Source organism: Bos indicus x Bos taurus, chromosome 11 (genome assembly GCF_003369695.1).
Source record: "Bos indicus x Bos taurus breed Angus x Brahman F1 hybrid chromosome 11, Bos_hybrid_MaternalHap_v2.0, whole genome shotgun sequence".
NCBI lineage: Eukaryota > Metazoa > Chordata > Mammalia > Artiodactyla > Bovidae > Bos > Bos indicus x Bos taurus.
In genome coordinates, this window is record NC_040086.1 from 103,712,153 (window position 1) to 103,725,602 (window position 13,450).

A 13,450-nucleotide genomic window follows, 5' to 3' on the forward strand; every position below is an offset into this window, starting at 1 on the left:
GTTTGACTGAATGAATGATTGACTGAATGAATGAACGTATAGCACTCAACGACCAGTGCACTGTTAGAAGGAAGAGAGCAACCCAAAGGCTGCTGGGACTTCTCAGCGGTGGACAGGAGCACACCCTACCCTCCTGTTCTCTGTGCAGACGGCTGCAGCCCCAAGGGTGGGCACGGGGCCGGCAGTAGTGTCTGCAGGCGGAGGGCTCCATCTGCAGGTGAACCGTGCCGCTCTGCAGACCCCATGCTGTGCCCTCGCTGGCCAGAGCCCTCCCCCCGGGCCCCCTCACCAGACCACAGGATGGGTAAAAACGCCAGACTACCTGTCCCCACCCCACCCCAGTCACCATGCCGATGGGGAAACTGAGGCCCAGGGCCAGGAAGTGCCTCCCGCAACACACACAGGCCACTCAGTGAGTCAGCGACATTTTCTTCCTCTGCTGTCTGGTCCCCTTGCCCTGTCAGCAAGGCACGTCCAAAAATGCTTTCTCCTTCACCGGGGCAACGGCCTGCGCGGAAGCGGCAGGCTGGGCAGTGGGGCCGCAGGCCAGGCAGGGCCCGATGGGCACTCCAGGACTCCCAGGGGCCTTGCACCTGCCTCCTGCCACTTTGGGAGAAGTTTCATTCTCTCAGTCTTAGCTGTCTTTTCCTGGGGGAATGGGTGTGATGCCATCATTCAAGGCTGACAGCAAGATGCCTTTTGTAAGACAGCAGGATCTGCTCCACAGCACTCAAATGAAAGAAATGCCATATCGCCTCTTTTCTAAATAACACAGTCCCTAGCTCTGCATCTCTATGTTTGAGGAAGAAGACCTATGAAGGCCCTAAAAGCTGAAGAAAGGCAGCTGGTCTCTGGTCCATGATACCTGCTACAGAGATGCCCATTTTAGTGTTTTTAAGACCAGCCATGTCTTCCCACCAGGAGGGCACCCCTGCCTCTTGGACTCCCATCCCAGCTCTGAGGCCAGCTCGTGATGGCCTGAACAAGCCCAGGGTGTCCTGAGTGAGAAGGATGTTCTCGGCACTCACGGCACCCTGGCCCCACGCTCCAGAAGCTTCCATGAAAAGTACTCACCCTTCCATCCACAGGACAGGGCTTCACAGACGAGCTGGGGAAGTAGCCTGACTTCCTGGTCTGCACCAGCCGACCCTGGGGGTGGACAGAGGTCAGGGTGTGCGGGGCCTGGCCTGGCTAGTTTTGGGGGAGGCAGGGAGTTATCCCACGGAGGACGAGGGGAGTCCCTGAGAAGCCTGTTACAGCATCACCTGTTGTCACCTGAGCTGAACTCAGAGCCATTCTGGGCAGGAAGGTGAAGTGGGGGGCACCCCACTTCCCAAAGACACGGAGGCCCCAGAGAAGGGATAAGTCTCTCTCCCGGAAGCCGTCTCCTCTTATCCACACCGGCCCTTCCCAAGCCATCAGGGGATCACGGACCTAGGGTCCGTGGGGGCTCACTCTCCCCGCTCCCTCCCAAGGTCCCCCCAGCAGCCCCCACCTTCCCATCAGCCAAGTGTCTCTGCAGGGCCACTCAGACCTCACGGCCCCGGGGACACCGGGGAGAGGAGGGGCAGCGGGTGGCCGGGTCAGTGTGGGGGAGACCGGACCGCAGCCACTGAGTCAGTTACATGAGGCACAGCCTAGCGCAGCGAGTCTGTGAGTGAGGACGCAGTGAGAAGCACCGCACGCGTGACTCGGACGCTGACGAACACGTGTGCTAGCATCAGTTCTAAGCAGGTCACTGCGGTCCCCGGGCGGGAAGTGCCCTGGGTCCCTGGGGCGCCGTGTGGACCCCCGGGGACGGGGCTTAGGAGAGCAGCCGCACTGGCCACCCCACCCCTCTTCTCGGGCCCCCTAACTGGAACAGCAGGATTCTCGGCCCAGAACCACAGACCATCACGGGGACCTGTGTCTCCTGGGGGATGGCTGTGCAGGGCCTCGGACATGCTGTCCCCCCAGCGCTGGGCACAGGGCGCTGGCCGGGACTGGGGCGGGCTGGGAAGCAGGGTGGGAGAGGCGTGGTCTGTACGTACAGGACGCAGCCCAGGCAGGAGGCTGCAGGGAAAGGGCTCGGACGACAACGGTCTCTCCGGCGAGGGGACGCTGCTCCCCCTGCCATGTCAAAGCAGACACCCTGACACCCAGGCCCTGCGAACAGCCATTTTCTCTCTGATGGTGTAGCACCCGAAGCCCAGCCCGGCCTGGAAACGCAGCACTCTCCACTTCTGCCCTGGGGAGTGAGGAGGGGGCAGCTGGGGGCGAGATCCTCCCGGGACCCACCTCCCACCACTGAGACTCGGGGTCGCCTCTCAGCAGCTCGATCACATCGCCCGTCTGGAAGGTCAGCGCCGGCTTCGTGGGGGGAGCGGGGTTGCCATGGTAATTCTGCACGGCCACCATCTTGGGACCTGCGGAGGACAGGGCCGGAGAGGCCTGGCTTGGTGATGTCGTCCAAGGCGCCCTTGGCCTCCCTGGCCTTCTCGGACCCCTTGGGGCTCCTGGAAGTGGACGGGGCCCTGTCGCGTTCCTCCTTGAAATCTTCCCCTAAGACTCGCATGTCTCTTCCTTAAACATCATAAGTATCAATAAACTATTTATGTGATGAATAGGTTCAGGGTGTCATTTCCATAACGGTAACCTGTTTTTAGAGAGCACTTTATGTGTCTTCCTCCAGACACCGTGGGATCTGTGGCGGAGCGCTGCATGGAGCAGGAGACCACGCATTCCTCCCGTTAGAGACGGGGGCGGGGTCAACGGCCGACCGAGCCACCGACTGCTCAGGGCTGACACGGGGGCCCGGCTGCGCCCCCGAGAACTTGTGGGTCTCTCGAGCCCTGCGCTGACCGGCCCAGCCCTGCATGGGCCGCGTCTGCCAGGTCTGGTTCTGACACTGGTGCCCCGGAGGCGGGAATGCGGCTTCTTTGACTGGCCTGTTTGATTGGCTTTCGTGATTGGCTTGGACTTTGCCTGCAGCTCGGGCTGCGTCAAGCCTGACGCTTTCAGTCTCCTTTTGCCCAGTTCAGAGCCACCGGGACACGGGGGACGGGAGAAGCTGGGAGCACAGATATCTGCTCCGTGCGGGGCCTCCAGGCCGCAGCTCAGAGTCTCTCCTGGGCTGAAGGGACCCTGGGCAGGCTGGGCCCTGTCCCCACCCCTGGCACTGTGTCGACAGAAACTAAGACGGCTCCCAGGGGAGGTGGCATGGAGGCGGGAGGGAGATGGGGCCAGAGGGCGCACAGACCCTGGGGGCCCGGAGCTGAGACCTTGGGGCGAAGCCAGCAGCCACCGTGGCTAGGCCCAGGCTCCCAGGGTGACCCCCGACAAGGACGACAGCAGAGAAGGCCCAAGTCCCAGACTCACCTGGCCCCGCTCCAGAGGCATCCTGTGAGGGCAAGGACAGATGACAGTAAGGACGGAAGGCCGCCCGAGCAAGACACCCCCACCCCCTACACCCAATGAGAGACGTCAAGGCAGGGAGGACAGAGCAGAGGGACACGTCCTGGACACCCACAGGGACTTGTGACAGTTCCCCCGTGGGACCTCCACCCTCCACCTCAGCGCCCCTCCGCAGCCCCGGGACATTTGTCCTCTTCCCCTTCCCATCCCTGACCACTAACTTCCACCTCCTCCAGGAAGCCTGCCCTGACCACTCCACCCGGGGCTTGTCTTCTCTGGCTGGGGCAGGTCCTGCTGCACACAGTAAGTGTGGGGTGTTCGCTCCTCCTGGAGGGCATCTCTGCACCCCACGTAAGAGCCTAAGTGCTGGACTGCATGGCCGGGGAAAGACGTGATGTCCACACCCCATAAGTGAGCTCAGTGACTTCATCTCTGATTAGTTCAAGAGAGGGTGCTACATCGAGTCGGGACGGGAGGGAGGTGGGTGGATGCCTGTGGCGGATCCTAGCACCCACGGCCACCAGCAGGACCGCGAGGAGGCGGCACGGGTGGCAGCTGGGCAGGGGGACAAGCTGTCGGGCCAGGAGGCCGCGCCTAGGGACCCATTTCTGTGTGGTGACCACAATGGAAAACAAAGGGCCCTCGTAACCAACGGGGCTCCGCGAGCCAGCCTGGCCCCACGGGCCTGAGGGCTGGAATGCTTGGGTCTTTCTGGCTCTGGGCACAGCGCAGCGTGTGGTGCAGGGCAGCAGGAAGGGAACGGTTTTGCGGACTCACCGGGTCTGCAGGAGAACCTGAAACGGAAGCACACGGGGGTCAGAGGGCAAGGGGCCAGGACTGTGGACCGGGGGGCTATCGCCTCACGAGAGCCGCTGGGGGCGCCCAAGTGTGCCAGGAGGGGCGCATCAAGGCCCGTGGGCACAGACAAGGATTGTGGACATGCCCGGCTGGTGACCGTGAAAATCCCTCAGTTACTTCTAACGACAAATTCTGAGCTCTGGTTATGGGGGGTCCATGGGAGAGCCCCCCACGGCCAACAGGTTTCCTGCACGAACCAACTCTGCTCCCAGGCAGCAGGTCCCCAGCCACTGGGCAGAACCCCAGCCCAAAGGGGAGAGAGCCCCCGTTGACTAGTGACGCCCGCCATACGCCAGGGACAGGAGGCAAGCTACTCTGTCAGCCCACCCGTTCCCACACACGGGCACTCCAGCTTGTCAGATGGAAGGTGAACATTCTAGAGATTCTTTTCGCCTGCCCTGGGGTGACCCTAGGGGAGGACACAGTGCTGGGCTGGGCCCCAGCCATCCATCCAGCCGGGCGGCCAACTCCACCACTGGACAAAGCAAGCGCCACAGCAGCTGACGTGTGGCTGAAGGGCCTTCAACACCACCTCACACTCGCGGTCGCAGCCTGCCTTGGGCAGACGCAGGAATCCGACCCTGAAGAGCAGAGGTTAGGGGCATCAGGCACCGGGCAGGCAGGCAGCTGGTGCCCCCAGGGGAGGATTCCTGGGGAGAGGTGCCCTGGGAGGGGCCGGCATCTCCCTGGGACATCCTGGCCCTGGGGGCAGCAGACGGGTAAACCTGCCCGGCCCAGAGGTGGAGCCGAGGAATGTTGCCTGAGACCAGGAGGAAAGATAAGCACGTGGGAGGAAAGGAAGGAGCTTGGACTGTGCAGAGGAGAAAAAGCCAGGAGGGGCTGGGGCAGGGCAGAGACACAGAGAGCGGCCATGTACCTGCCCTTGGGGGGACCAGTTCAGTTCAGTTCAGCCCCTCAGTCCTGTCCAACTCCGAGACCCCATGAATCGCAGCACGCCAGGCCTCCCTGTCCATCACCAACTCCCAGAGTTCACTCAGACTCACGTCCATTGAGTCAGTGATGCCATCCAGCCATCTCATCCCGTCATCCCCTTCTCCTCCTGCCCCCAATCCCTCCCAGCATCAGAGTCTTTTCCAGTGAGTCAACACTTCACATGAGGTGGCCAAAGTACTGGAGTTTCAGCTTCAGCATCATTCCTTCCAAAGAAATCCCAGGGCTGATCTCCTTCAGAATGGACTGGTTGGATCTCCTTGCAGTCCAAGGGACTCTCAAGAGTCTTCTCCAACACCACAGTTCAAAAGCATCAATTCTTTGGCGCTCAGCCTTCTTCACAGTCTAACCCTCACATCCATACATGACCACAGGAAAAACCATGGCCTTGACTAGACGGATCTTTGTTGGCAAAGTAATATCTCTGCTTTTCAATATGCTGTCTAGGTTGGTCATAACTTTCCTTCCAAGGAGTAAGTGTCTTTTAATTTCATGGCTGCAGTCACCATCTGCAGTGATTTTGGAGCCCAGAAAAATAAAGTCTGACACTGTTTCCACTGTTTCCCCATCTATTTCCCATGAAGTGATGGGACCGGATGCCATGATCTTCGTTTTCTGAATGTTGAGCTTTAAGCCAACTTTTTCACTCTCCTCTTCATCAAGAGGCTTTTTAGTTCCTCTTCACTTTCTGCTATAAGGGTCGTGTCATCTGCATATCTGAGGTTATTGATACTTCTCCCGGCAATCTTGATTCCAGCTTGTGCTTCTTCCAACCCAGCGTTTCTCATGATGTACTCTGCATATAAGTTAAATAAGCAGGGTGACAATATACAGCCTTGACGTACTCCTTTTCCTATTTGGAACCAGTCTGTTGTTCCATGTCCAGTTCTAGCTGTTGCTTCCTGACCTGCATACAAATTTCTCAAGAGGCAGATCAGGTGGTCTGGTATTCCCATCTCTTTCAGAATTTTCCACAGTTTCTTGTGATCCACACAGTCCAAGGCTTTGGCATAGTCAATAAAGCAGAAATAGATGTTTTTCTGGAACTCTCTTGCTTTTCCCATGATCCAGCGGATGTTGGCAATTTGATATCTGGTTCCTCTGCCTTTTCTAAAACCAGCTTGAACTTCAGGAAGTTCACGGATCACATATTGCTGAAGCCTGGCTTGGAGAATTTTGAGCATTACTTTATTAGCGTGTGAGATGAGTGCAATTGTCCGGTAGTTTGAGCATTCTTTGGTGTTGCCTTTCTTTGGGATTGGAATGAAAACTGACCTTTTCCAGTCCTGTGGCCACTGCTGAGTTTTCCAGATTTGCTGGCATATTGAGTGCAGCACTTTCACAGCATCATCTTTCAGGATTTGAAGTAGCTCAACTGGAATTCCATCACCTCCACTAGCTTTGTTCATAGTGATGCTTTCTAAGGCCCACTTGACTTCACATTCCAGGATGTCTGGCTCTAGGTGAGTGATCACACCATCGTGATTATCTGGGTCGTGAAGATCTTTTTTGTACAGTTCTTCTGTATATTCTTGCCACCTCTTCTTAATATCTTCTGCTTCTGTTAGGTCCATACCATTTCCGTCCTTTATCGAGCCCATCTTTGTATGAAATGTTCCCTTGGTATCTCTAATTTTCTTGAAGAGATCTCTAGTCTTTCCCATTCTGTTGGGGGAACCACGACCTCTTAAAACAAAGCCCGGTGCCCACCAGGGGCTCTCAGAGTCACGGGAAGGATGCTGACAACGTCAGCTTGCGAAAGACACACCCCTGCCTGTCCAGTGAGGCCTCGGCTGTACGTGTGTGTGCTAAGTCACTTCGGTCGTGTCCGACTCTGTGCAACTCCGTGGACGGTAGCCCGCCAGGCTCCTCTGTCCATAGGGTTTTCCAGGCAAGAATAGTGGAGTGGGTTGCCATGCCCTCCTCCTCCAGGGGATCTTCTCAACCCAGGGATCAAACCCGTGTCTCTTACATCTCCTGCATTGGCAGGCGGGTTCTTTCCCACTAGCACCACCTGGGAAGCCCCCAGCTGTACATACGAAAACCAAGCAAACCTAAAGAGGATTGGCATGGGGGGTCTGGAAAAAAAAAGGAAGAAGGCACGTGATGGCCATCAGCGGTGTTTTTGCCTGGCGTGACCACGAGTTGCTTTTATCTCCTTTACATTCCTCCGCATTTTGTATGAAAGTGGGTATTTAACAATCCGAGGGCAAAGAGAAACAACAAGATTATTTAAAACTTAGAAAGCTAGTCGGGGAATATGCCAAATGCCACCTTCGATTATTTCTTAATACGCTCATAAGAGATGACTATTTTCTTCTTTATTCCATTTCTTCTGTTTTTTTGCTCCTCTATTATTTTTGACAAATAAATATGTTACTTTCAAGACCACAAAAAAAAAGTCAAAAGAAACGAACCGTCCGGTCTCTCGACATGAAGGACACGCGGCCACCAGAGGGCGGTATCCACAGGCAAAGAGGAAAAGCCTCCTTCTCTGGGGCCGGGGGCCCGGCGGCTTCCTCCAGCCTGGAGCAGGGCAGCAGGGCTCCGCTGGGCCAGTATGGGCGGCAGCGGGCTCAGCTGAGACGAGGGGGTCTGGGCTGACCTGTCGGACCCTCCTCCCTGGTCAGGGTCCTGGGCCAGCAGTCGCAGTAAATGAGGAACTGACAAAAACTCTCCTGCTCTGCATGCTGGTATCTTGGGTGATCAGCAGGCCTGGCAAGTGCTGCCGTCTACCTGGAGCGTGTCAGGCCTCTCTGAGCACAGGTCCCCCGGGCGTGAATGGCAGCGTAGCCGCCCCGTCTCATGGGGCCAATGGGGCGGATGAGCCCACGTGAAGCACGGAGCGCGGTGCTGACGCTCAGCACAGGCCCGTGCCCAGATCACACGGGCAGCCAGCCCTCACCACGGCCGCTGCAATCTTTCAGAACCGTCTGAGGCTTCCGGCTGCCATCCAGCAGCTCTAGGCTGGGAACTCCCCCAGCTCATCCCCCAAAACAAGATGATTCAGAGGAGCCTCAGCCTTCCCATCTGACAAATGGGCTCGGGGCCAAGGGGAGCCTTGTGTAATAAATGCTGGGCATGCAGGGGAACCATCTACAAAGGGGGCAAGAGAACCGGGGGCCAAGGTGTTCCTCTGTGAAGGGAAATCTCCACGAACTGCCAAGAACATTCTGTGCCCTGGGCCAGGTAGGGGTCCAGGGTCTTAACTGCAGTGTGGCAGAGAAAAGGCAGAAGACATTGAAGGCATTGAAGAGGCAGAGCAAAGCCAGCGAGAGTGAGGTTTGGAGGAGGGCTTGGCCGTGGCGCCCCAGCCGGCTCTCAGGCTGAGCCTGTGTGCCCAGGGGCACATGCCCCCGCCCTGAGCCTAGGTTTCCTCATCTGGTCCCTGTCTTGTGGGGCCACTGTGAGGGATGGGCCGGCCCCTGGGGCTTGTGCCCCATAGGCGGGGTGGGGTCGGTACTCACTGATCTTGCAGGGAGGGGTCACTTCCAGACACTCCTTGTGCGCCCCGACGCCACACTTGGTGCAGAGGTAACCCTGGTAGAAAGTACCCCTGTGCCAGGGGAGGGCGGGAGGTGAGGTGAGCCCCGACCCACCTGGCCTTGTGCTCCCACTGAACAGCCAGCCCAGCCCCAGAGCTCCCAGGACCCCCGCCCAAACGCACAGCCTGGTGCCGGCCCTCCCCTTGGATGATCCTGGCCTGGCTCTGCAGCTCCTGTGACAGACCCCCTGGGAAAACCGCCTCCCCTCCCCACTGGATCCCAAGCACCGAGGGCCGGCCGGGCCCACACAGACGGGCCGCTCCCCCGGGTCTCTGGGGCCCAGCGCAGCGCTGGCCTAGGGGCGCTGGGCGGTGAGAATGCAGGACGGGGCAGCCCCAGGCGCCCTCGGGGGCCGGGAGCGGGCAGGGCAGGGCCCCCACCTGAGGAACATGCGGCAGGCTTTGCAGTTGGTGGTCTTGTCGAACGTGTACATCTGGAAGCTGTGGTGGTTGGCGTTGGCCTTGTCGGGCTTGATGTTTGACCTGGAGGGAGGGAGAGCGGGTGCCAGGTTCCCTGAGCCCCACTGACACGGGAGCCCCGGAATCAGCTGGGCTCAGGACGCGGCCGGGGGCAGGGGGCCAGGAGGCAGAGCCGGGCGCTGCCAGAACTCCCAGGCCTACCCGGGGACCCTGATGCCCAGGGAGGGTGGGGGTCCAAGCAGAGGCTTTTGAGAAGTTTCTGAGGGTGACAGTGAAGGGCTGTCTCTGGACAAGGCTTGGGTGTGGGCCAGGGCAACCCCTCGTCACGACTCAGCAAACCCTCTAAGAATGTCACTGAGTCCGAGCCCGAGATGGAAAAATCTAAATGAATCGCGAGCTCACAGTGGGTCACCTCAAATGTCACGGGGGCTGCACCCGTGTCTGCAATTCACCAGAGCAAGTCCACCAGCAGACGCTCCAGGACAGGGCGGAGGCGGGGGAGGGGGCTCCAGGACAGGGTATGGGGGGCGGGGGCTCCAAGACAGGGCGGGAGGTGGGGGGCTCCAGGACGGGGGCGGTGGGCAGGGGGTTCCAGGACAGGGCGGGGAGGAGATGGGGGGCGGGGGCTCCAGGACAGGGCGGGGAGGGGGGGAGGGGGGCGGGGGCTCCAGGACAGGGCGGGGAGGGGAGGGGGGAAGGCGGCTCCAGGACAGGGTGGGGGGTGGGGGGGGAGGGGGCTCCAGGAAAGGGCGGGGAGGGGGCAGGGGGACAGCGTGTGACAGAGCAGCTCAAGGTGTGAACGCAGGAGCCTGGGCATTTACCACGACATTTTTGGATAAATACTTGAAATTTTTCACAATAGAATATGGGGAGAAAATTACAGCCCCTGGAAGCTGCGAGACTCACCGCCTGGCTGCCACCTCCTCTGACGTGCCTCATGTGGGACCCTGTTTGAGCCTCCCAATAACCCCAGAACCAGCATCGCCCTTCCACCAGGAGGGGAGGCGAGTGCACCTGCCCGGAGGCCCCAGGCCCAGCTGCCCAGGCCTCAAGGTGTGATGTGGCCGGGGACCCCCATGACCAGCTTTCTCTGTGGGACAACTGGGGCTCCTCCTGGATTTCACAGACAAATGGTTCTGGGGCTTTCCTCAAAGGTGACTATCCGCAGCCTGGAAGGCCCCAAGGACCCAGGTCACCATGAGTCCGTCTGGCATCATGGCTGTTCCTGGCCACTCGCTGCCCAGCCAGACAGGTGTGGGAGGCTCGGCTCCGGGGGTTCTGGCTGCTGGTAGATTAAGGATCAAGAATGCCACCCAGGGAAGGGGACTGGCTTCACCCAGGGCGACAGAGACAGGCTGAGCCTCCGGTCACTTGAAGGACCTCTCATCTGAGAAGCCCACGCAGGGCCAGCTACCCGCACACCCCTGCCGTGGCAGACTCACATGGCCATCTCAAACTGCTCCATCCACTTCCTCTTCATGTCCTCTGTCTTGCAGAAAAACTGGAAGCCTTGCTTGCCTTGTAGGTGAATGAGATAGAAGCCGTAGGACCACTGCGGGGAGACGGGAGCATGCTTGAAACAGGCGCGGGCATGCACGTGCGTGCCCTCTAACGAGATGTCCCGGGGCCCCTCCAGGATGGCGGCCCACCCACTTCCACTCCCTAAATGTGATGCCAGAAAAACTCACTGGTCTGAAGTAGAGCAACAGAAAACACACAAAAAAAGGCAGAGGCGGCCATGGGCCACGGGAGCAAAGCCGGCCCAGCCTGCCTAGCCCTTGGCCACCACCAGGCTGGCCCAGTGCTCGGGGCCTCCGGAGGGAACCAGGAAGAAGGGTTTGGGAAATATGAGCCCGTTTGTGTCAGAAAGCTAGAGGGGAAAAGGAAAAGAGGGCAAGACGGAAAGAAGAAAGAGAAGATGGCAGAGAGGAGACAAAACCCCCTAGCTCTGAAAGCACCCCGTCCTCAACCTACAGGGACCGGAGTGCGGGAGGCAGGGGGCGTCACTTCACACCCTCAACTGCAGACAGACCTGTGATCATCAGCATGTGTCGTCTCATAAGCCAGAGGCCAAGGCGAGGCCGAGGGAATGCCATGAGCTCGCCTGGCTCAGGCCCACCCAGAGCCCCCAGACCAACCCGGAGCCCTCAGACCCCAACCCTGGAACCCCTAGACCTCACTCCTGTAGTTCCCAGATACCACCTGGAGCCCCAGACCCCACCCCCAGAGCCCCCAAACCCCACCCAGAGCCCCCAGACCCCACTCCCGGAGCCCCTAGACCCACCCCTGGAGCCCCCAGACCCCACCCCCAGAGCGCCCAGGCCCCACTCCTGGCTCAGGGAAGAGCTGTCAGCACCAGGCCCAGATGCACGAAGTCGGTGAGCAGCAGGGCGCTGGGGGCTTACCATCTTCCCGTGAGACTAGGCAGCATGAGGAGAGGAAAGGAAAAGGGGAGATGAGGTAATCAAGGAGCCTGGCCCAGCCCCGCGTCGGTGACCACAGCTCAGCACACAGCCCACACCAAGTGCCCTGGGACAGGGCAGCCAGGGCAAGGCCCTCCTCCCAGAGGGTAAGGCGACAGGCTGCACTCAGGGCGGATAGTGGGGTGCATCCTCCAGCCCTGAGCCTGGGAGGAGCTATTGCTTTCTACCTGTAAGCTTGAGAGTCCAGGCTCTTTAGCACTTTGGTTCCCCGCACCCCCCATCCAGCCCAGGGCTGCACCTGCTAGGTGCTCAGCAGAAGCTTCGGCAGAGCAGCCCTGAACCAGACAGGAGTCATGGCCCCACCCGCAGCAGTCATGGCCCCTCTTCCTCAGTCATGGCCCCGCCGTCACCCGTCATGGTCCCGCCTTCATCCCTCATGGCCCCTCCCCCAGCGGTCATGGCCCCTCCTTCATCAGTCATGGCCCCTCCCCCAGCAGTCATGGCTCCTCCTTCATCCATCATGGTCCCGCTTTCATCCCTCATGGCCCCGCCTTCATCAGTCATGGCCCCGCCTTCATTCCTCATGGCTCCACCCCCAGCGGTCATGGCCCCTCCTTCATCACGCATGGCCCCGCCCCAGCAGTCATGGCCCCTCCTTCATCAGTCGTGGCCCCGCTTTCATCAATCATGGCCCCTCCGCAGCAGTCATGTCCCCTTCCTTATCAGTCATGGCCTTGCCTTCATCTGTCATGGTCCTGCCTTCATCCCTCATGGCCCCGCCTTCACAGTCATGGCCCCTCCCCCAGCAGTCATGGCCCCTCCTTCATCCATCATGGTCCCGCCTTCATCCCTCATGGCCCCTCCTTCATCAGTCCTGGGCCCTCCCCAGCAGTCATGGCCCTGCCTTCATTCCTCATGACTCCACCCCCAGCGGTCATGGCCCCTCCTTCATCACGCATGACCCCGCCCCAGCAGTCATGGCCCCGCCTTCATCCGTCATGGCCCCGCCTTCATCAGTCATGGCCCCTCCCCCAAAGTCATGGCCCCTCCTCAGCAGTCATGGCTCCGCCTTCATCAGTCATGGCCCTTCCTGCACCAGCCCACAGCCCCGTCTGAACATCAGAGTCTGACAGCCATAGGAAGACTGATCCAGAGCTTTCGTCCAAAGTGGGAGGGATGGGGAGGAGCAGAAGTGTCTCTTGCTGCACGGGCACAGGGGCTGGAGCCAGGCCGCCGATGTCTAAGGCTGGACTCTACCAGAGGCCTCGGGCAGGGCCCCCACTCAGCGTCCTCACTGGGGCGCTGGGATCTGGATTTGGGGCCCCCGCCCCAACCCCAGGAAAGACTCAGACGAGAGACCAGGGAGGTGCTGGGCCTGACAGAGTGGCTAGAGGCCGGCCCGCCCACCAACCACCCTTTGTCCGGCCACCCCACGACGCCTGCCTCAGCAGGGTCAGCGCCTGCCCCTGGCCCAGACCCAGCGGGGCCCACCTTCTTGACGTCCTTGTTGTTCATGGGGTCGTCGGTCATCTTGTGGAAGAGCAGCTCTATGATCTCCTTCAGCTCGTAGCTGTAGCCCCTCCTCTTGCAGACGATGACCACCTTGTCAAACAGGAACAGGTACCTGCCCGGCAGCACGGCCAGGGACCCATCAGCTTGGCCAGCTGGGCTCTGAGGTCACGACAGCCAGGGGCGCCTGGGTGGGCGGCAGGAGGGCTGTTCCCTCCCCGAGCCTGAGCCCGCCCCCCTGGCTAACTCTGACCCCTCAGCCAGGTCTCAGCTCCCAGATACACCTCCTCCAGGAAGCCCACCTACACCTCTTCCAGGAAGCCCACCTAGGCTCCTGCCCCAGAGGCCCGAG

The 13,450-nt window shown here is 60.0% G+C and overlaps 1 protein-coding gene across 11 annotated transcripts in view; it reads right to left on the reverse strand.

Annotated features, from left to right (window-relative positions):
* Positions 1-13,450, reverse strand: part of VAV2 (vav guanine nucleotide exchange factor 2) — a 186,448-nt gene that overhangs the window by 12,824 nt on the left and 160,174 nt on the right. For 6 of the 11 annotated variants that reach the window (XM_027556839.1, XM_027556832.1, XM_027556837.1 and 3 more), the window contains 9 exons: positions 13,081-13,213; positions 11,572-11,586; positions 10,609-10,718; positions 9,128-9,229; positions 8,670-8,758; positions 4,171-4,187; positions 3,358-3,379; positions 2,278-2,405; positions 1,075-1,149 (listed from right to left, as the gene is read on the reverse strand). In XM_027556839.1, coding sequence (XP_027412640.1) covers positions 1,075-1,149; positions 2,278-2,405; positions 3,358-3,379; positions 4,171-4,187; positions 8,670-8,758; positions 9,128-9,229; positions 10,609-10,718; positions 11,572-11,586; positions 13,081-13,213 — 691 coding nt within the window. The remainder of the gene's footprint in view (positions 1-1,074; positions 1,150-2,277; positions 2,406-3,357; positions 3,380-4,170; positions 4,188-8,669; positions 8,759-9,127; positions 9,230-10,608; positions 10,719-11,571; positions 11,587-13,080; positions 13,214-13,450) is intronic. The other 5 variants (XM_027556833.1, XM_027556840.1, XM_027556841.1 and 2 more) reach the window with 1 other exon arrangement.